The 20621-nt window shown below is 56.4% G+C and overlaps 10 protein-coding genes and 1 non-coding gene across 11 annotated transcripts; 3 read left to right on the top strand and 8 right to left on the bottom strand.

Annotated features, from left to right (window-relative positions):
* Nucleotides 1–281: 281 nt before the first annotated feature.
* PHSY_002104 (potential mitochondrial NADH dehydrogenase) lies at nucleotides 282–2009 on the bottom strand (the record flags this gene model as incomplete). The annotated part of the gene is made up of 1 exon (XM_012332729.1): nucleotides 282–2009. The coding sequence occupies one exon, from the start codon at nucleotides 2007–2009 to the stop codon at nucleotides 282–284; it is 1728 nt and encodes a 575-aa protein (XP_012188119.1).
* A 1345-nt stretch (nucleotides 2010–3354) lies between these two features.
* Nucleotides 3355–4956, bottom strand: PHSY_002103 (hypothetical protein; the record flags this gene model as incomplete). The annotated part of the gene is made up of 1 exon (XM_012332728.1): nucleotides 3355–4956. The coding sequence occupies one exon, from the start codon at nucleotides 4954–4956 to the stop codon at nucleotides 3355–3357; it is 1602 nt and encodes a 533-aa protein (XP_012188118.1).
* Nucleotides 4957–5336: 380 nt separating this feature from the next.
* On the bottom strand, nucleotides 5337–6812 carry PHSY_002102 (hypothetical protein; the record flags this gene model as incomplete). Its single annotated transcript, XM_012332727.1, has 1 exon — nucleotides 5337–6812. One exon carries the CDS (start codon nucleotides 6810–6812, stop codon nucleotides 5337–5339), a length of 1476 nt encoding a protein of 491 aa, XP_012188117.1.
* Nucleotides 6813–8206: 1394 nt separating this feature from the next.
* Nucleotides 8207–8851, top strand: PHSY_002101 (hypothetical protein; the record flags this gene model as incomplete). Its single annotated transcript, XM_012332726.1, has 2 exons — nucleotides 8207–8393; nucleotides 8505–8851. The coding sequence occupies 2 exons, from the start codon at nucleotides 8207–8209 to the stop codon at nucleotides 8849–8851; spliced, it is 534 nt and encodes a 177-aa protein (XP_012188116.1).
* Nucleotides 8852–9019: 168 nt separating this feature from the next.
* On the bottom strand, nucleotides 9020–9964 carry PHSY_002100 (hypothetical protein; the record flags this gene model as incomplete). The annotated part of the gene is made up of 1 exon (XM_012332725.1): nucleotides 9020–9964. One exon carries the CDS (start codon nucleotides 9962–9964, stop codon nucleotides 9020–9022), a length of 945 nt encoding a protein of 314 aa, XP_012188115.1.
* Nucleotides 9965–10409: 445 nt separating this feature from the next.
* Nucleotides 10410–11759, top strand: PHSY_002099 (likely protein kinase; the record flags this gene model as incomplete). Its single annotated transcript, XM_012332724.1, has 1 exon — nucleotides 10410–11759. The coding sequence occupies one exon, from the start codon at nucleotides 10410–10412 to the stop codon at nucleotides 11757–11759; it is 1350 nt and encodes a 449-aa protein (XP_012188114.1).
* Nucleotides 11760–12209: 450 nt separating this feature from the next.
* On the bottom strand, nucleotides 12210–12325 carry PHSY_007593. The gene has a single exon. It is a non-coding gene; the product is annotated as a tRNA-Ser (tRNA).
* A 1010-nt stretch (nucleotides 12326–13335) lies between these two features.
* On the bottom strand, nucleotides 13336–14237 carry PHSY_002098 (hypothetical protein; the record flags this gene model as incomplete). Its single annotated transcript, XM_012332723.1, has 2 exons — nucleotides 13336–13651; nucleotides 14209–14237. 2 exons carry the CDS (start codon nucleotides 14235–14237, stop codon nucleotides 13336–13338), a joined length of 345 nt encoding a protein of 114 aa, XP_012188113.1.
* Nucleotides 14238–14766: 529 nt separating this feature from the next.
* PHSY_002097 (hypothetical protein) lies at nucleotides 14767–15948 on the top strand (the record flags this gene model as incomplete). Its single annotated transcript, XM_012332722.1, has 1 exon — nucleotides 14767–15948. One exon carries the CDS (start codon nucleotides 14767–14769, stop codon nucleotides 15946–15948), a length of 1182 nt encoding a protein of 393 aa, XP_012188112.1.
* Nucleotides 15949–16249: 301 nt separating this feature from the next.
* Nucleotides 16250–17992, bottom strand: PHSY_002096 (potential protein lysine methyltransferase; the record flags this gene model as incomplete). The annotated part of the gene is made up of 1 exon (XM_012332721.1): nucleotides 16250–17992. One exon carries the CDS (start codon nucleotides 17990–17992, stop codon nucleotides 16250–16252), a length of 1743 nt encoding a protein of 580 aa, XP_012188111.1.
* A 515-nt stretch (nucleotides 17993–18507) lies between these two features.
* Nucleotides 18508–19323, bottom strand: PHSY_002095 (potential phospholipid-translocating ATPase; the record flags this gene model as incomplete). The annotated part of the gene is made up of 1 exon (XM_012332720.1): nucleotides 18508–19323. The coding sequence occupies one exon, from the start codon at nucleotides 19321–19323 to the stop codon at nucleotides 18508–18510; it is 816 nt and encodes a 271-aa protein (XP_012188110.1).
* Between the last annotated feature and the right edge of the window lie 1298 nt (nucleotides 19324–20621).

The raw sequence follows: 20621 nt of genomic DNA, 5'->3' as shown, positions 1-20621 counted from the left end.
TCTCATCGGCATATCCGCATTCGCTTGCTATTGGGTGCTGACTGTCTAGGGTTTTTTTGACCAAAAGAAAGTGACTGCGATACGAGTACAGGATGGCGACATGTCGCCGCGAGATACCAGCAGAAAGGACTGGAAAAGGGGATCGATGGATACTGCATTGAAGGATTGGAACAGCTGGCGTCAAAGCTCGCCGTGATGACGCTTTGCTGGTCAGCTGCAGCTCATACGAAGAGAACACCGTTCTGAAAGTTTTTCGGAGAGCTGGAGTTTAAGGGCCGCGCTCACTCTCGCGACACATCACGACCGAAGAGGAAGACCTTGAACCAGTCGGCCGCCACAAGCGAACGGTTGCGGAGCGAGAAGAGCATCGACATGTACGCCGAGCGCCAGAACATGAAGGTTACGACACCACCCGACGCGATTTGGTTGTTGCCGAGCAAGGGGATATCGGCGATGGCCTTCTCGGAGCCAATGTAAGCGAGCGAGCCCTGGTGCGAGTACTTGAAGGGGCGGATCTTGGCGGCTTTTTCGATCTGTCGCTCGAGACCGCTGAGCTCGGAGGCGTCGGCGTTGTTCTTCTTGGCTTCCTCGAGCTTGCCTTCGAGGAGGTTGAGGCGGGCGAGCTGGTTGAAGACGCGCGCAAGGTAGGCGCCCTGTTGTGAGGCGGCCTGGGCGGTAGGAGCGAATTGGGTGGCGGTGGCATCGCCGAGCGCAAAGATCGAGTCCTCGGCTCCTTTGAGACGCATGTGGTCGTCCACGTCGAGACCACGGCGATTCTTTTGCGCTTCCGGCAGCGACGCCATGAGCTGACGCGTCAAAGGTCGAGCCGTGTTTCCGGCAGCCCACACGAGCAGACCGTAGGGGATCTTCTTCTCCTCGCCCGAGGGTGTCTTGACCAGCACGTCGCGATTGTCGACGTCCTTGACCATGTGCTTGGTGAGGATGTCGATCGAGTTCTCCTTGAATGTCGACTCGGTGTACTTGATGAGCGTCTGCGAGAACATGGGCAGAATGTTGGGCAGAGCCTCGATGAGCGTCACGCGCAGCTTGTTTGCCACCTCAGGGTACCATCTGATCAGATCCGACTCGACAAAGTCGCGCAGCTCGGCCGCATACTCGATGCCCGTAGGACCACCGCCGACGACCACCATGTGCAGCAGACGGTCGATCTCCTCGTCAGACTGGCCCTTGATGGCAGCGCTCTCGACGCAGTCGATCAAGCGGGCGCGGATCTTTTCGGCATCGTTGAGCTCCTTGAGGAAGCAGGCATGCTTCTTGACACCCTCGATGCCGAACGTCTGATTCTCCGTGCCGACCGAGTAGACGAGGTAGTCGTATGGGATGGTGACCTTGGAAACGGAGCCCTTGATCTCGCTACAATCCTCGAACGTGACCGTCTTGTTGACCGGGTCGATGTACTCGCAATCGGCCTCGTACACTTTGACCTCGCGCGTCTTGAAACGAGTGGTGTGACGGGTAGGCTGGACGATGCTGCGGCCGTCGAGTGTGCCGACGGTGACGGAAGGCAGCAGAGGCGTGAAGAGGAAGTAGTTGTGCGGCGAGATCACAACGACGTTGTACTCTTCCGTGTCGATGTTCTTGAGCAGCGAGGTGGATCCCCAGCCGCTGCCGAGGACGACGATGGTCTTCTTGGTAGGGTCCTGCGGGAGTTGATCGGGCGGGTGACGGCCTTGGTAGACAAAGTATGCGTACGTTCCGAGACTACCGAGCGCGATCACGTAGAAGGTGCGTCGAACGGTGCGGAAGAAACCGCCCTTCTTCTTGCCGTTGCCGTTGCTATCTGGGGGTGGCAGCTGTGGTTGCGCATCGTTCTGGGCGGCCTGGAGCACGGCTGCTGCCTTGTCGTTCTTGCGCGAGCGGGTCCAGAAGATATTGCGAGTCTGTTGCTGCTGCATGAGCGTCGAGGAGGGGGCCGCAGGGGCCGCAGCTGCACTCGTGGACGGCGCAGCGAGCCTCGAAGCTCGAAGCACCAATGAGGACGAGGCCATCGCACGAAGCGAGCCGGCACGAATCGCTGGGGACATCATCGCGCCTTTGAACGAATTCGACGACGCGTCGAACGACGGACCGAGGGAGAGAGGGAGTGGTGGTGGGTGATCGCGCTGATGAGGGAGACAAGGAAAGAAGAAATCGAAGACGACCAAAGTGAGCCTCGTTCCAGAGCCAGACGAGGATGAATCACGTCGAAGCGCCTCGCACGAAGAATGCTAACTTAGGTTTCTAGTCGTGGTGACTCTCCGGTGCAGCAGAATTGTTTGTCTGCCATGTTGTGCGCCAAAAAAATCCACGGTCCGCCAGGCCTGGAAAACTGGAAATAGTGACGGTTGAGACGCGCACTCTGCTTTCAACGATTCATCCTGTGTCCACAGATACTGCATCTGCTGCCTCACATTTTATCTCGATTTTGGAAGATGATGACGAAAATTTGCGGTCCTTCGAGCGAACCCTGACCGAGATTCGGCAATCTGCGCTCGTGGCGCGTTGCCTGTGCTACGGGCGCCAGCGTCTCTGCTGCAATCAGTAGGGCTGGATTCCGGAAGCAGATCATGGCACCGCTCGTATCTCTCGCTTCTAGCAAATTTTCCGACCACTACCAATGGCGCTATTGTTCTGCAGTTCAGGCTTACCGAGACCGTTGTCGGCCAAGATCAAGAGTGCATTGGATACGTGCTGCCGCAAAGCGCTTCTTGGGCTGATTTCTCTCCCACATCCTTTTGACGCTGAGCGATCGGTAGCCTGCCACCTCCACCATCCGTATGTGGGTATGTGGGAGAGCATTTCAGCAACGCTCGTCGTTTGCACCACATGCTGGCTGTTCACTTTGTGTGACGATCATTGAAGCGTACTGCCACAAAGTGCTGCTATGGTATCTGTTCGTCTGTCGACCAACAAGAGTTCGCCCGATCGGCAAGTTGCTCCGTTTGTGCGGTGGACAGGCGGCGATTCTTTGGTGTTCTCGCCGCACACAGCTTATCGATCCACTCGATTTCATTCGTCGTGCATGATTTCTTCTTGAAATTTGTTTAGAGTTGTTCCGGAAGATCAACACACAACACCAGCGCCAGACGCCGATCCCGCTGCGCTGCCTCGACGGCGACTTTGCCTCTTGCTTGTCCTCACTTGACCTTTGGTACTGGTCGCCGGTGGGCAAACACGAGAGATTCCCGATGAAGGTGACTTAGATTCCCTTGCCTGGACCCTGACACGCCACTGGCAGCTTCGTTGTGTCTTCGGCAAGGTCCGTCTATGATCATTTTACATCTCTCCCTTCAAGCTGAATCGACGAAGGATGTCCGGCGTCTGGACTTGCGATCTATTGCGCAGAAACTACGGTCAATCTATAGCAGAACCAATTTGCTTGTTGTCTGTGCTTTCAACGAGCAAAAAGCTCGTCCCGCACCCAGCCCAGATATTCAAGGGCGTGTAAGCATTCTGCTGCTGGGCGGCACCGGACCGCGTTCCGTCGAGCAACAGCGTTGGGCAGTGACGGTCCGCTTCGTCGTGTGGACCCTGCGCCAGGTTACCGTGCTCATTCCATCCCCATCCCCACACCTGCCGATCCACAATCGGTCCTCCGTTTGAGTCGTTCAACGGCGTGCCGACGGTAGTAGGTCGACGTTCAACAAGGAGCAACGAATGCTCGCTGCCGGAGACCAGCTTTTGCAAAGCGGTCTTGCTTGATGTCGTCGTCGAATTGGATGAAGCCTGCTGTAAGATCGTCGTGAGATCGGTAGAAGTGAGCCGATCTGCCTCGACCCTAGCCGTCGTCTTTGCATTGCCGAACTGTCCACGACTGTTGTTGCCGCAGCTCAAGATGACCTGTTCTCCATCCTTGCGATGGACGAGACAGTGCGTTCCGTTCCAATTGCAGCTGACATCGACAACGTCTTCGAGAGCAGATTTGTGTTGTAACAACACAGACGTATCGAGCAGCTGGCCTTGCTTATTTGACCCGATGGAATGCAGCTCGATGTCCTCCTCCTTGCTTGATCGCTGCAGCAACACGACAGTGTGATCTTTTCCTGCTCGGAGCTTGCATCGGAATCCGCCATTGTCCGCCATGCTCCAGTCGAACACGATTTGCGGCTCCGACACGATGGTAGCCGTGGCCGAACCAGGCCGCTTCGATGGACCCGGCTGCTTCGGCGGTCGTTCCGGAACACGGCCGACCTGACCTTGTCGTGTGGAGCCCCATCCGACCAAGATGATTCGCCTCTGATGACGGACTTTCGCTCCGACTGAAAGGATTGCTGCGCCATGTCTCAATCCTGCCGCGACATCGACAATGTCGAAGGGCACGTCAGCGTCGAGACCTGCTTCTGTCAAAGCACTCGCGAATGAGACTTCGTGCACGCTTAATCCGGCTGTGTTCGACGGCGATCTCGGCTGGCATCCCAGCTCGCCAAAGGTGTTGTCTCGGTGCAAGCCAAAGGAGACCAGCACGTCCTGTCGCGAGTGATCGAGGCGGTCAACCTCGCCAAACGCAAGGACGATGTAGCTGCAGTTCCAACCGCAGACGATCCTTTTCGGCTCGGGCGAGACCTGTGACAAGAGTGTCGGTGAAACACCGTCACAATCCTCCAGACAAGCTTTCAAATCGAGACGAGTGAACACCTTCAGCGGCCTGCTCTCCGACGTCGAGTGGGCGGGTCCGAGCTGTCCTTGGGACCCTGTGCCAGCGATCCAGACCTCTTTCCTTGCGCCCTGCTCAGGAGCATCACGGTCGGCTGCATCCGACTCCACCAGCGCAAGCGTGTGGTTCGCGCCAGAAGATACGTCGACTACGGACCATCCGATGGGAGGAAACGACGCAACGTCTTGCGTGTCCGGACCGATCTGGCACAGTGCCTGTTGCAGCGTCCTGACGTCTTGATCGTGACCGACACCCAATTGATAGCCCGAGTTGCTGCCTGCCACCAAGAGAGTCTCCGTCATATTCGATAGCGGGCCGTTCCCGGCGCAGCTTGTCGTTCTACAGCCTCCTGTTCATGTCAAGAGGCTGCGTAAGGGGCCAGAGTGATGGTTGAAGCAAGGTGAGATGTCGAATGGGAATTTTTCGGAATACACTAGCCGTCAAAGCTCAATGGGCGTCGCGATACATTGCCGCCGCTCTTTTCTCTTCGCCGTCAGACAGGGTCTTCCGAATCACGACCCTTGCCGAACGCCGTCCCACGCTCTCGCACGCTTCCGCCTGCGGTGATTAGGGCGTGTGACTGCAGATGTGATTGATTGATTAGCTCAGCGATATAATGTGGTAGAAGTACAGTGAAAGATGCAGGTGCGTCAGGGCAGTGGAGTAAAGGTTTCAGCGAATCTCAGAGGAACAGGTCGTGCTTGCCAAACTCGAGATTGCGACTGACAAGACGCAGCCAGTCCAGCGAGCCTCGACGAGGTGTGAGAGGATGCATCGGTGACAAGCGGGGTCGACTTGTGCCGAGCATCGACTCGACATCCCACTCCTCCTGCGCATCCGCCATCCTGGTTTGGTCGGGCATCATCTCGGGCGGCGGATCGATCAGCACATCCCATGCTGGCTTGTCGTCCTTCTTGTAAGTCGAAAAGGGTAGCGAGCGGTACCCTCCTTTGAATTTGATTGGCACAACATGCGAAGAATGAGGCAACAGCAGGAACGGCTCCTGCCAACCGGCGCCAGTCGTGTTGCGACGCAGAATGTCCTCGTCTTCCTCGATCGTGTACGGATACTCCGGGCTGGAAATCGAGTCTGACGGTTCATCATAATCGCCGCCGATGTCGAAGCCCGGTGCGTCACCAACTTCATTGGAGCAGACGTGATAGAAGGCCACAGCGAAGGGAAACGGCGCTGAGGCCATCATCTGGCGAACAAGGTCTTGCCAGAAGGAACGAGGATACAGACAAGGTAGTCCCGTGGCGCTCGCTTTGGATACAAAGTGCGAAGGGGCACCTGTGAAGCAGTCGCGATCGGCCAGGTAGATCTCGACGAGCTCGAGCTGCGGTAGGATCCGCGACACCACGTTGAGCACTCCCACAGCGATCTGCATGCCAATCCGATCATTCTGGTACTGCTTGCTGCATCGAGCGGCCATGAGCTTTTGCCGAGGCATCTGGTGAACCGCCATATTGCGCAGGAATCCTTTGGGCAGCTTGTGGACGCTAGGCAGTCGTGCGATGAGCCGGAGATCGTAGAGCATGCGACTGCACGACCTCGCATCCAGCGCGATAAGATCGGATCGCTCGATGCCCCGCGCATCCGGATTGCTGCGAAAGTGCAACGGCTTGAAGACCGACTCGACGAGCTCTTCGAACGCTCGGAGGTCCGAGTCGTGCCAGCGCAGCCGTGCAAGTGCTCCAGACGGTACGGACGGCAGATAGGTGTCTTCGGGATCTCGAAGGCGTTGCAAGTTGCGCAGGTAGATGAGGTTTCGGCAGTGCGTCAAGATGGCGAGATACTGATCCTGATTGGCGATACCATGTTCCTCTCTGCTGACGGCGAAGTCGAGCGCCTTGACATAAGCAGCCAGCTGCTTGCTGCAGGAGATGGTCTTGCAGAATCTCTCGATACGCAACGCGCCTAGCGCATCGTCATCGCGAGGTGACAGCGCCACACATGCGTAGAGCGGCACGATGGTGCGTCGATACCAGGCTCGATCTACCAAGCACCATCTCGTGAGCGTGTCGGCAGGCACGAGCCAGCTTGCGCTCTCTACGACGTGCAGCACCAGCTCCGGTGGCAGTCGGCACCATGTGGACGCACCCAGAGGCTTGTCGAGAAGAGGCCAGTCGCAAGGATGACGCCGGTGCCAGCCACTCATCGTGCAGAAGTGACAGTAACGGCAGAGTTAGGCATTGCGATTGTCTCTGCGAGATGACGGCGTCTTAATTAGATCTGATAGAGTTGGTGGTAAGGGACGAACTTGCCTGATGGCATCTCTCTATGCTAGGGCATTCGAAGTCCACGACGGTGCAGTGTGGAGCGAAGCCAACGGATCCTGTTGCGTTCGCTGGCTTATTGCGTATGGTAGATGCTTCATTCGATCCATGCGGGTGCAGACGCCATACAGACGCCTTGAAGGACAGGCTATGACCTATTCGGACTTACGGGGTTCAGCCCACTGCCTACACTGCATGGACCAATGTTGCAAGGCCTGAAGTACAGCACGATGAATGCGCACCTGCAAGCAGCCTCCCCTCGGTTGAGAGAGAGCCAGGCACGAAGTGAGTTATGTAAAGATGAAGCAACGACAAGATCCTTCCGTCGGTAGGTCATGAAACGTCTCTCCTCGGATAAGCTACGGCAGAGGTGAGCTCGTGCATGCGAAGCGACCTCGAACTCGCGGCGGTAGGGGGAGCTGTTCTTGAAATCATATTTCTAGATCACGAGAAGCAAGCCACAATCGCAGATCCATCAAGGTTCTCACACTTTTGCTCGGCTAGAACAAGCGAGTCAAACACGCACGAGGTGCAGCACAGGGGGCCGGCAGAAGCATTCATCCGCTCGGTAAGTGAGACCTTACTTCCACCCTTCGAGATCTGTGTCGCGCGGTACGAATCGCAAATCCGCCGAGATGGTGGCGAAGGCGCATGTGAAGAACCTTTGCGAGCATTCGAGTGGCATTTGTACGCTGGTCGCGGGATGAATGCCGTCAGTTCGGGCCATGGATGACCGATATTGTAGCTCTCTGACAGTTATCATGAACGACTATCTTGCTCGACTGCGGCTTGCGCGTTGAGGTGCTCGTTTAGGCGATGCTGAAGGGACACAGCCGCATCTGATTACACGAGCACATGTGCGCGATGCTTGCAGAACGGAACGGAAAGGCATTCATCATCGAACAATCGAGGGTGACGTCGTCTGTGCTCACGTCGGCTTGTTCTCTTCTCGGTTGACCGACGGCGCCTCGTTAACCACTGCGAGACAACAAATCGCAAAGCGAGAACGCCGTGCGAGGCCAGGGTTTCTGGAAGAACTTCAAAGGCGTCCCGCCCCGGACACCCTCGAACTGGCCGAATTAATCAGATCTAGACCGGCATCGCCGATTTCGATTTCGATCTAACTGTAGACGCCATCGTTGGCCCCTCGCACGCACCGAGGACCCTTTCTCCCTGACTCTCCATATTTAACCCTCTTCTCAACGTTGTTAATATCTGCCTGATCCGCCATACGTATGGCTGCTATGCGCTGACAGCTGCGAGGACGTCGCTCAGCATGGCCACTACCGAGGTCTCGACGCTGCCGCCCAGCGCTAATGTGATCAAGTTGAGCGATCGCGACTTGCTCGACTACCGAGCGGTGCAAAGGACGTTCGATGGAGCCTACGCTAGGACAGCGCTGGGTCAGCTCTGCTATGCCACGGTGATTCTTCGTCTCTTTCAGCCTAAGTTCTTCTACATCGGTGAGTAAGGGTCGAGCTCGAAAGCGGCTCTCGCAGTGACGGCTGGAGCGAACGACTGAGCCGTCTGTATCATCTACTCTACGCTTGTTTCCACGCCTTGGCCCAATGCAGGTCTCGTGTATGCGGTTCTCGGCATGCTCTTCATTCCTGTCGCGATCTTTCGCTATCGGATGGCGGTCAACAACGCCCATCGGCTGCTGGCGATGCAAGAGGTTCAGCCTCAGGAAACCTCGAACTCGATACCCGATCCGAGTCCATCGAATGCCGAAGCAGCATCAGAGGCGCAGCGGAGCTCGCAACGTAGGAACACAGCTTCGAGCGCTAGTCCAGAGCCAACACAGCCCGTTCGGACTGTGCTGCGCGAGAGCTTTGTGACGGCAGGTTCGGTGGTTGCGGCGGCAACAGCGCTGGTTGGCCTTGCCGAGATCGCGCTGCTGGTGCTCATTCTTCGTGTCTAGGCGCTTTGTACTTCTGATTTCTTCGCCTAGCTTTGTACAACATCCGAATAAGATGCATGATACCCAATGTTCTCAGACACGCTATCGCTGCCATCACGGCCGCAATCTGTGAACGGACGCTTACAACCAATCTCGACGCTGATCAAGGTATCTTACTACATGCAGCTGTTACGAGCGAAGCTTCTGGATGGTAAAGTCCCACAACGCCTGTAGGTTCTCGTCTGGCTCGAGCTGGTCCCACAGATGGTCTCGACCGGGAACTTCATCATAAACAACCGACGTCCCTACCGCCTTGAGCGCCTTTTCGAGTCGACGCGCATGATCCACATCGACGGCCGTGTCCTTCTCGCCGTGAACGATGTATACTGGAGGGAAACTCTTCCTCTGATGCTCCGAGCTCTGGTTCAAGAAAGTGACGACGTCGGTCTTTTGCATCCAGCCTTGATCGCGCTGCTCTTTCGAGAAGAGAAGCGATGGGAAGAGCGCTTCCTGCTGAGCATGCATGTAGAATTTTCTTCGATGCTCGACGGCTGCCGAGTTCGCCGTCACTGGTGCATCGGGGTCGCGGAAGTCGGCAAATGAGTCTGGATCGTCCTTGAGCAGGCCACCGAACGGTGTCTGCTTTTCGAGGAAGAAAGGATGGTCCATGGTGGTGATTGGATAGATTGCAGCGATGCCTTTGACTTTTTGCAGATGCTCCGGTTTGCTGTTGGGGCACATGCCCAGTCCGACCATGAGGCATTGCCATCCACCGGCACTAGAGCCGCTGAGTACGATGCGGTCCGTATCGAGCTTTGTCGACTCTCCCTTTGCAGCGAGCTCTCCGGGAAGCTGCTCGATGACAAAGGCAAGGCAGTCTTCCATGTCGTGCTGGATATCGGGAACACGCACCTGTGGTGCCAATCGGTAGTCGGTCGATACCACAGCAATGTTGTACTTGTCGACAGCTCGTTTGAGGTGTGGCGCCATAGCCTGACGCGCGCCCTGGATCAGACCACCACCATGCCACCAGATGAAGACGGGCAGCGGCTCGGAAGAAGGAGCATCCGGCAGGCAGAGATCGAGAGATACAGGCACCTCCCGTTTTACGAATTCGAAAGTGATGGTGCGCATATTGAGTGTCGAATCGAACCACGTCGGTGCAGTCGGCCTAGAGATGAATGCGAAAAGACGGAGGGCGAGCAAAGAAGATGGGATCTCCGGCTATATAAGTACAAACAAGCTCATGCTGCAGGGTCGTACCGAGTCGGCTTCTTTCTTCTTTCCGCCCGGCATGCGGCCGCGGTAGCTGGTCCGTGCCTTTAGTGTTTTCCTGGAATCGTGTCAGATCGTGCCCGAGGGTCAGATACGGTGTGGCAGCCACAGTCAGCGGACAGCCACGTTGACACGCGAGATGAATTTAGAGTCCGAGCCCGATTCGCGAACGAAGCTCAACACCAACACCAACCAACCGAGAAGCTCAACATAGCTGCATGCAAAGTGTTGATCTGCGCTTTTCGCTTCCACTCAGAGCCACACCTCATCCACCTACCGGCTTGTCTATATCGGCTTCTCGAACATGCCGTCAATACAGTCGTCCACGGAAGGCCTGCTCGGCAGCCTCTTCGAACGAGCACAGGACGCCATCTTTGCGCTCTCCTCTTGTCTTCCCTGCACACCCGAAACATCCGTCCTCAAACTCAACGGTCGCAACTTCCAGATCGTAAAACTTCTCGGCGAAGGTGGATTCAGCTTCGTCTACCTCGTCAAGGATCAGAACTCCGGGCGACTGTTTGCACTGAAAAAGATCCGATGCTCCTCCTACGGTGCCGATTCATTTCAGGAAGCCATGAAGGAGATCGAAGCGACCAAACGGTTCCGTTCGCCACACATCATTCCGATCTACGATAGCTGCGTGGTGCAGGACGACGCTGGCTCGGGTACGCTGTTCGGCAACCTGCCTTCGAGCGACCCGGACGGTGGCGGTGGGAGAGGTGGTGACGGCGGCAAGGTCATCTACCTCTTCCTGCCGTTCTATGAAAAGGGCAATTTGCAGGACGCAATCAACGCACATGTGGTGCGTGGAACTCGATTCGGTGAGCGAGAGATGCTGCAGCTGTTCTTGGGCACGTGCAAAGCGGTTCGCGAGATGCACCACTATCGACTGCCAAATGTAGGCGCGACGAGGCGAGGTGCGGGAGCATCGTCGATACCGCGCATGGAGGTGTCACCCCCCGACGATCCATTTTCAGACTCGCAGGCCGCGGAAGCACCGCTCATCTCGGATGGTGTCGATGCCGACGACGACGGCGGCAACGATGCCTCCTATCCACCCAAGCCGAACAAGGGCAAAGCACGCGATCTCGGCGGAGACGGAGATACCGTGGAGCAATCGGCACTGGACGGCGGAGTGGAGCAGGGCGGTGCCGGACAACTGCTACCCTACGCACACCGAGATATCAAGCCGGGCAACGTCATGGTAGCCGACGACGGCAAGACGCCTATCCTCATGGATTTCGGCAGCACGATCAAAGCTCGCGTCCACATCAAAACGCGCCGCGAAGCCGTTGCGCACCAGGACATGGCTGCCGAACGATCCTCCATGCCGTACCGAGCGCCGGAGTTGTTCGACGTGCCTACAGAGACGACGCTGACCGAGTCGGTGGACATCTGGTCGTTGGGTTGTTTGCTGTATGCGTTGGCGTACCTGCATTCGCCGTTCGAGACGACGCAGACTATTGAGCAGGGTGGATCGATCGCACTGGCGGTGTTGAACGGATCGTACAAGACTCCACCGAGCAGCGAGGATCCGTACTCGGAAAAGACGCGCGAGATCATCAAGAGGTGCATACAGGTCAAGCCGGACGAACGGCCGGATGTCGACGCCGTGATCGAGTTGACGCAGGCTGCGCTGCGTGGGTTGGAGTAGCAATACGAAACACGGATCTGTGCATTGCCAGCAATAGGACTTCATAACACAGTGAAGCGCGATTCAAGCTCATTGCACTGCTATCCATGATCATTGTCTGAACATCCCGAGAATGCCTCTCGCCGTGTGTCGCGCGACAGAAGTTCATGTGAAGAGATCTTGCAGCAGCCGTGAGCGTTGCATACCGGGCATTTCCATATTCCACAGCCTCAATTTCACAGCCGATTTTTCCAACACTTGCACAGCCATCATCCCGATCATCTCTGAAGTGGAACATGTCTTCGCTCTCACTCGTAGTCAACGCATCTTTTTCCACATCGATCTAGGCACTTCTTTCAATGCTCACAGTCTCTCCACCTCGACAGAGGGAAGGTTGGCAAACGAGAAGGTGTCAGCAAACAAAATATTGGCATTGCAATGTTACATCAGTACGTGGAAAAGAAAAAAAAACGACACCAGCAGGATTTGAACCTGCGCTCCCAGGGGGAATAGCATATTGAAGTGTTGGCTCGATCTGCAAGATGAAGAGTTCGAGTGCTACGCGATAACCACTCCGCCATAGTGCCTCTTGTTGAAGATACTTCTTAGCACAGCGTATATAAATGTTGCAGGAAAATCCAAAGGGGTTGGTTGCTGTTGTCGCGTATGTTTTTTCTGCCCTCAACACGGACAAATTTGCTCGTGCTTGAGACGCTAACATTGAGACGCATCGAGGTCCACGACGATGGAAGTTAAAAGAGTCTGATGCAGGCCAGGGTCGTTTGGATGTCGTGCACTCCGGACACGGGTCGAGATCCGAGTCAGATTCCACCACTGCCTCTCGGGGCGAGAAGAGAAGACGACTGGCCACGTAACCTGGCATCCAGGAACAGCAAAACAAACCCCGCTTCAGACAAGCCCGCTCGGCTAGAAAGACCAACATAGAACGTGGCTTGTGGTCGACCAGTACAAAGCAGCTGACTGCTCTAGCGCCGCTGCAAGAACGTGTAGTTTGCGCGTATGAATAGGGTGGACTGATGGAGCGAGAATGATATGAATCGTAGCTGTACAAGCGCTCTTTGCCGTGGAGAAATTTTGTTCCTTTGGCCCGTCCGGCGGGCCGGCAGTGGAGCTCCGCAAAAAAATCAGCGAAGAGGGAAACGAAATTTCAAAGTCCACCCTGCAGACAGCTCGCTTATGGCCGTGTGGCACACAACCCCGCGTCCATTCCCCGCATCTGACCGCATGATCCATCCCCCAACACACCGAGTCCGCTCAAGTGCAAGCCAAGATTGCAAGTACAGTTCCGCTTGAGTCTGCCCCTTCGGACACTTTTCGAGCCTCCGGTTCAAAAGAAAAATGTGCCGACCGGTTCACTGGCTTCGTTTGCCGGACGATCTTTCGGCAGTCGTGCCTGGACGTTTGATGCCCGCCTGCCCCTTGCCTCCTCATCCCCCGAGTCAGACATCCAATTGGCTCTACTTGGTCTGTTGTTCCCCATTGCGGGCCCAAACTTTGCGCTCTACAGCACTCGATTCGCACGCACATCCCAGAAACGATGTTTCCATGGTAGCGCCGCGCTACTCCGACCGATTGCTCAAGCTCGATCCCCTGCAGTGACATATCTCGAGATGTCACTTCCTCCCCCCGCGCGCTTTCGACAGACAGCGCATGACTCGTGGCACTCGCTCGCTTCGCCTGCTCTCCTCCTCTTGGCACTTCGGAACGTGCTTGCCGAGCCATTGAGTCTTGCAACAGTCTCCCCGCCCTCATGATGAGAGCAACGATGGATCGACTGCTGTGCGGGGAAAAAGGGTCCTGCAGTTGAGAAAGACATCCTCTCGGCAAGGGACGCGATGTCACCGAACACGATACCGGTGTTCCGTCCAGCGTTGCCGGCCTGGCTCTTTTTCCTGAGTGGGAAACGAGAGACGAGATCAGCATGCAGAATCCAAACATCCCTCCATGGTGGTTGGTGTTTTGGTCTCGGTCGAGGCAGTCGTCTGCGTCAGAGTCACACAGACATGAGCAAACCGCGAGCAAGTCACGAGGACGACGGGAGCCTTTGGTCGGGGTTAATCAGGCACGACTGACTGCTCTGGTACACGGTAGGTGCGACAGCGGCAGCGGCGGCGAGTGGATAGCCGGAGGTCTGCTTCCGCGGGTTGTTTTCCTTGAATTGGTACTGCGCTTCGCACTCCGTCTTTTCCTTTTGGTTGCTCGTCGCCCACCCCCGCACGACGGTCGATACTCCTCCGAAGCCTAAATCGTTGCGTTCAATACATGCAGCCTCGCTCGGCTGTTTGCGTCCTTGCCCCAACTCCTTGCAAGCCACGAGTTCGAACGGTTTCGTCCTGCAGCTTCTGATCCCACTCGGCGTTGGATGAGTGAACTTCTCCGAGTCTCCCTGCACATGGCAAGTCTTTCTGCGCTAGGAGGGTTGGCGCTCAGGAACGCACAGTCGTGCTACCCTCCATCGTTGGCGCGCTTCATACGCATCTTCCTGCCTCGAACGCGGTCGAGATACCTTTATGCACCCCGCTTTAGATGAAACAGTCGTATGCGAGAGAGATTGCTGCGCGAATTTTACCCCGCAGACAATGTCCACGCCATGCGGGGTTCGGGACGACTCCTGGATAGCTAAGCGATGGAATGCTGTTGCGCCGTCTCTGTCTATTGTCTGCACCAGCGGCGGGGATGGCGACCGTTCGACTCCGGTTTTGCTGACTCGCTGCTTCCCACGAGATGAAACATCATGACTCTCCTGGTGGTGGGCGAGGCCTGAGCACGGAAAGTCAAACTATCGTGTTGCTGCGCAAGCTTGTGGCTGCGCTTCCGTCGAAAGCCGGAACGTCTTGCAGAACTGCGATGCCTCTCTTCTGGTGCCCTCTTGCGGTGCATGTCGCAACGGCTGTGACCCAACTATGTAACCAGACCGATGGTATAAGTAGAGCTGGTGCACGTACATCCCCTTCCACTCCCGTCAGCGAACCTCGCCCAAATCTTCACCTCCCCTCCTTTCCCAACAATGTCGCAACCCGCCCAGACACCCAGCTACATCCCCGCCGAGAACCTCGACTCTAGCGACAAGGATGGTAGCGCCTCGTCGCACCACTTCCAGCGCGCCCATCGCAAGAATGGAGAGCTCGAGCTCGGTGTCACCGAGATCCTCCAGGGCCGAACCGATGTCGCCTCGGCGCAGGTCGCGCAGTCTTCCGGTCTGGCAGACTGGTCCGGCCGTGTTCGATTGGAGCAAGCAATGCCCCGCCTGATCCCTGCTTTGATTGCAGAGTTCTTCGGAACCATGTTCTATTGTCTCGCTGGTGAGATGGCCACCGCCGGTTACCTCATCACAACGTACGGAGGATCTCCTCAGGGTAACCTCACCATGATCGGTTTCGCCTATGCTTTCGGTATCACTTTCGCCATCGTTGTCTGCGCCACCACCTCGGGTGGTCAGTTCCACCCCGCCTTCACCATCGCTCAAGTTGTCTTCAAAGGTTTCCCCATCAAGCTGGCTCCCTTCTACATCTGCGCTCAGATCGTCGGTGCCATGGTTGCTTCGCTTATCGTCATTGGTTCGTGGCACGATGAGCTGATGAAGATCACCGCCTTGCTGCACGCTACTGGAAAGAGTGCCGTCATCTTCTCCGCCGAAGGCCCCGCTGGTGCCATCGCGCTCTTCCCGACCGCCGGCCGATCCCTCGGTTCGATCTTTGTCAACGAATTCTTCGCCGACATCCTTGTCGCCATGATCGTATGGGCCAACCTCGACGCTGCCAACCCATTCACCGGTCCTCAAGTCGCACCCTACACCATCGGACTGGGTTTCGCCGTCGTCGTTTGGTGTTTCTCTTCGTCCAACGTCGCAGCCAACTCTGCACGTGATGTTGGAGCCCGTTTCGTGTGCGGCATGTTCTGGGGAAAGGAGTGCTTCCCTTCCGGTTACTCGGCGTTGGCTGCTTTGACCAACATCCCAGCTACGCTCATCGGATGCGGTATCTACACTTTCTTCCTCAGCGACACCCGTCGTCCCCCCGCTACCGTCGCCCTTAACCACCTGCACGAGGAGCACGTTAGGTCCATCGAGAGGGCCGAGACTCTCCACGCAGAGATGCTCGACCAGAAGATCGCCCAGACCCTCAGCCGTGGTGGCGACGCTTCGGCGCTGCAGAAGAAGCGAACCAACCTCAGCGCCAAGAACTTCTGATGTGTGACGTCGCTACGAATGACTCACCCCTTCCCTACTCGGTAGATTCTTTTTGTAGACATGGGACAGACATCTGATGATCGCGTCAATGACATATTTAGTGAATAGCAGGGATCCATCAAGTTGACAATCTGGTGCAAGACTTGTTTGCCGCTGTGGATTGCCTTTTGAAAGCGCGTGGTGACAATGTGATCCAACAGTGTGCTGACGACACTGAGAAGTGAGATGGGTTGATGCTGGTGCCGGGACCTAGAATGCGGCCGCTTTGTTCAGTTCAAGTCCTCGTGGAAAGTGTAAGCCGTCACCACTCGACTTGATCCTCTGCGGCCTGACGGACCAATTCAAGAACGCTCTGCTCTTCGTCCAGCAGCTGTTGCACGAAAGCCATGCTGAGCTTGCATGCCTCGAAGTCTGGTTCGCATCCGATGCCTTCCGTTGCGAGATCGAGGTCATCATTGTGCTCGGCTAGCATGCTTTGAGCGGCCTCGAGATGTCGGAGCGCCGCCGCGTTGTCCTTCGCTCTGTCGTTGCACAGGTCCATCAAGATTTGACGTGCCTTGCGCTCATTATCCTCCGATACATACTCGCGGAATCCCGTCAGCGTCGCTTCCCACTTGTTGAAGTCAGAAGACTCATCTCCACCGCCATAGGCGTCGTGCGGTGTGAATGTCGCCTTTTTACCAGCTTTGACGCCTGGTTTGGTCTTGGTTCTGGCTACTTTTGATTGCTGCGCCGCCGAGAACGGTGGTTGCAGATCTACTGCTGCCAGACGTAGTGCCGGTATGAGTCGATGAGAAGGATGCGCAGGTTCAGGGTAGGGATGTATCGTGAACTCCCCCCAGTAGCCCCGGTTCTGGAGCAGCTCGATCTTTGTCTCTCCATCAGCGCCTTGAGCTCGAAGGAGGCGTTCGACGTGCTGGTCCATCAGAACATCGACGTATCGGCTGCCTCGCCAGCATACATTTAATTCCGAGGTTGCCGCTTCGGTGCCGACATCCTCAGCAAACGTCAGCTGTGCTGGAAGCACAAAACCGTATTCCGACAGCAAGGTCTCGTTCGAATGTGGACCGTACGTAATGAAGCATTCGTCGCCGGCCTTGGCTACATGGCAGTCGTCGCCAGAACGAACTTTCTGCGCCACTTCTTTGCTAGGAGCCAGCAGCCTGAATCCGCCGTCCGGTGCATGCACCACCTTGCATTCGAGTGCCGGATCCGAGGTATGATTCGCCATATCGAGCAAAGGCGCGAGCGTGAAATTGTCGGCATGATCTGCCAAGCCCAGCGGCAAGAACAAGCAGCGAGAGTTGACGCAAAGCCATGCCCAGAGGAAAGTGTCGACGTCAATCAAGTCAATCGTGCTGCCAGCTAGATCCGGATCGGACAATAGCAAGGCTGGCTCGGCAAGCAGGTCGCGTTCCGAAGCACGAAGGGTAGAGATTCTGTCCCAGTCCGTCTCGAACCGCTGTCGAACCTTCTTGTTCAAGTCTCGGCTGTGCGGGGGCAGCGCTTGCAAGAGTGTTTCAAAGAAGGACTGCTTCCACGACTTTGACTTTGACCGAGCCAGCATCGACCAGGTTAGAGGCACTGTGCCAAACCTCTGCGGCAGCGTCTGTACAAACAGCTGCAAGGCCTCATGTTTGCTCGTCTGGTCGGATTTCGTCCTCTTGCGTCCCGAATTGAGCTCCACGCGAGCTCTGGTCAGGAGCAGCGACAACAGCTGCGCCGATGAGAGCCTGTGGTCGCTGCGATCGACGCTGTTTCCGTTGTCGGTCGAAGCCACTCTGACTCGCGTGGGAAGCGTGTCCGGATGGAAGAACGTCTTGTAGGTCTTTACGTTGATGAGCGAGTGCAACGGCAGCGTCAGCAATACTTGCTCTGGCTGTATCTGGGCTGTGAATACTAGGCCTCGACCAGCAGGCACTCGATCGGAAACCTCAACGAGCGCTTCTGTGCTGCGGGGAAGAGTCGAGCTACCCGAACTGAGCGAAAGAAGCTGCGAGAGAAGCCTGTTCTGCTCGACCACCGAGCTACTGTCCCTGGTCATCGCTGCGCCAGCTCGAGAGGGGCCAGCCGTGTTGCCGCTTCAGGCTATCGGAGTCGCCGCGCGATCTGCATGGTTGACTTGCGGGTCGAAACCAGATCGAAGTGGCGATGACGGAGAGAGTCCAATGGACAAGACGGTCGACTGCATTGAGAAGCAGACACGCTTTAGCAGAATTGCAACGCTGCGAAGATCTTGCAGGATGTTCAGGGTCCAGACACAAGCAGAAATTTTGAGCTCAAGGGTTTAAGTGTGGCCTCTGCTACGCCATTTGGTTTACCTCGGCCAACTTGTCCGAATCGCTCTCCCTTTCAGGCATCTCAGTCGTCCCACAAACCATTCTTCGTCGCAGCGACGCCGAATCGAAATGACTCAACTCCATTCAGACAGTCACAGAAGGGCAAGACGCCACATCTGTCACTCGGTGGTCGAAGGAGAAGGAATCGTGCCGTCATGCAGTTGCGTTATAATGAAAGTCTATAGGTAGCTGCGATATGTACAGTCAGAAGACAAAGATCTCAAGCTGGGCTGTGACCGCTGTGCGAGCTGTGAGAGCTGTGTGTAGAAGGCGATGATGCTTCTGTCGCCCCGCCGGTGCCGGCACCTTCCTTTTCGGCAGTCGCTGGCGCGTCCAGAGCGACAAAATCGGCTGCGTTGTAGACCGCGCCTACCTCCTTGTTCTTTGGCAGCAGCCATGCTGGGTAGAAGGGGATGAAGATGCCGATAGCGAACAAGATCATGAGACCGTCGAGAATGTCAAAGTAGACTGGCGTCGTTGCCAGGTGACCTAGCCATCCTTCCGACATCTCCACGATACGGTAGATGCATCGGACAAGGATGAAGAGCGTGCTGATGCCGATGACTGCGTTGAAGATCTCCACCTTGCGATGGGGTCGCTCACTCTTGGGCAACGTGGCCCACTCGCGAAGACGGCGGATGTTGTAGTCGAGGTAAAGACACATGAAGGGTGCTGTGACAGCGACCTGAACGCTGACACCGGCAATCATGATGTTCTTGCCCAGGTCGACCTGATCCTGTGTCGTCGCTTCAGCCGACAGGGCGCCACCGACGGCTTGAACAACAAGCGAGCAGAGGTCGCCGATGCAAAAGCCAATCACGTAGTACTTGCGTGGGATGCGCGACCATTTGCTGCCAAACACATCCATGACATTCTGGAACGCCATGTAGTTGACCGCGCTGATGAACGCCGGGCTGAGGATGAGACAGACGATCTGGGCAATGTAGGCGTTGCGCCCGAAAGGGTTGATGTGTCCGTAGGCTCGGGCCACCCAGCCTGCCATCTCGCCTGCTGCTGCGACGATGGCAACCGCCATAAAGTGCGGCCGGCCGCGGTGGAATGCAAGCAGACCTGCGTGAATTAGCATTTCGAGGCCGAAGAGCGTCGAGAAGACGATCCCCACCCAGAGCTCTGTATTGTGAAATATATGTAGGACAGCCCATGTCAGTCAATGCGCTATGAACCGCTGAGCTTTCCGCAGCATGAAACGTACCAGGTTGGAAGCCGTAATTGGAGTATTTGGCGTTGCAAGGCGAATCTGGCCGCGGATCGACGGCAGTGCAGTCGGAGTGGAGCATTGTGCTGACTCGTGTCCGCTGTCAGCTGGAGAGCAAGGTGGAAGACGAGGTTCGATGCTATTGGGTGATGGTGTCGGAGTGTATGGGTGCACAAAACAGAGCGAAGAGAGGTGTGCTAGTATTGGGATGACTTGTGCATCATCATCAGCAATCAGAGGAAGCTCCAAATCTATATACTCGGCGAAAGGGCCTCGCTCTACGAGGCTCAGAGGGGACAGTTTCCCAAACGGGCAAGGCACGGTCTCAGCTAGGCAAGAGGGCGTGCATGCGCAGGTAAGCGATGGACTCGGAGGTAGGTACGGAACCGTAAGCCACCGCCCACTGGCCGCTTCCATGGAGTGGCTTGCATTAGACTTGCCACCAAGGGCAGGCATAATCTCCGAAGCGACTCGCTAGTATTAAGGGTGGGGACAGTGTCGCCGCCCTCTGCCGCCAAAGACACATGCGAGACTCGACAACATCCATGCTCCAGCGCAATCTCTGCGTTCCCACTCGACCAGTGCTCATGCCTCGAGCTGCAGAGGCAACTGACGTCTGGGGGTGGGTGCAGTCACTCTCAGCGAATCAAGCGTAAGCAAGGATGCTGCGCTGTGGGCACCAGTCTCGAAGCCGCTTTTGACAGGTTGCTTTGCATCATTCTGAAAGTGACCGCGGAGGATTTGTTTTTATGATATTTTCATTTTTGCAACTTCATTTTTAATGTCTGTGGAACCAAGTTTGAACGGCCCCTACCTAAGTCTATGAGAGCACATAGATAGGGCCAAGTCTACAACCGTAATTCATGGTTGGCTCACAGTCGATTCTTCGGTTGCTTCGACCCACATTCCTTGCAACACGACGCTCGCTGACCAGCCTGCACCGGTGATGATGGGGATGATGACCAGATGGGGCTAGGCTGCGCCGTTTCTAAGCGTCCTGTCCTGTAATCAAAGCGGCGGCGAGTTCGGGCTTCATGACCCACCTCCCTTCGCTGCACACTCGCAATTCACGACCGCGCGCACTCGAGACGAAGCATGCGGTCCAGCGCGACTCGCTC

Source organism: Pseudozyma hubeiensis, assembly GCF_000403515.1.
Source record: "Pseudozyma hubeiensis SY62 DNA, scaffold: PHS21, whole genome shotgun sequence".
Lineage (NCBI taxonomy): Eukaryota > Fungi > Basidiomycota > Ustilaginomycetes > Ustilaginales > Ustilaginaceae > Pseudozyma > Pseudozyma hubeiensis.
This window is presented reverse-complemented; position numbering and strand designations above follow the sequence as displayed.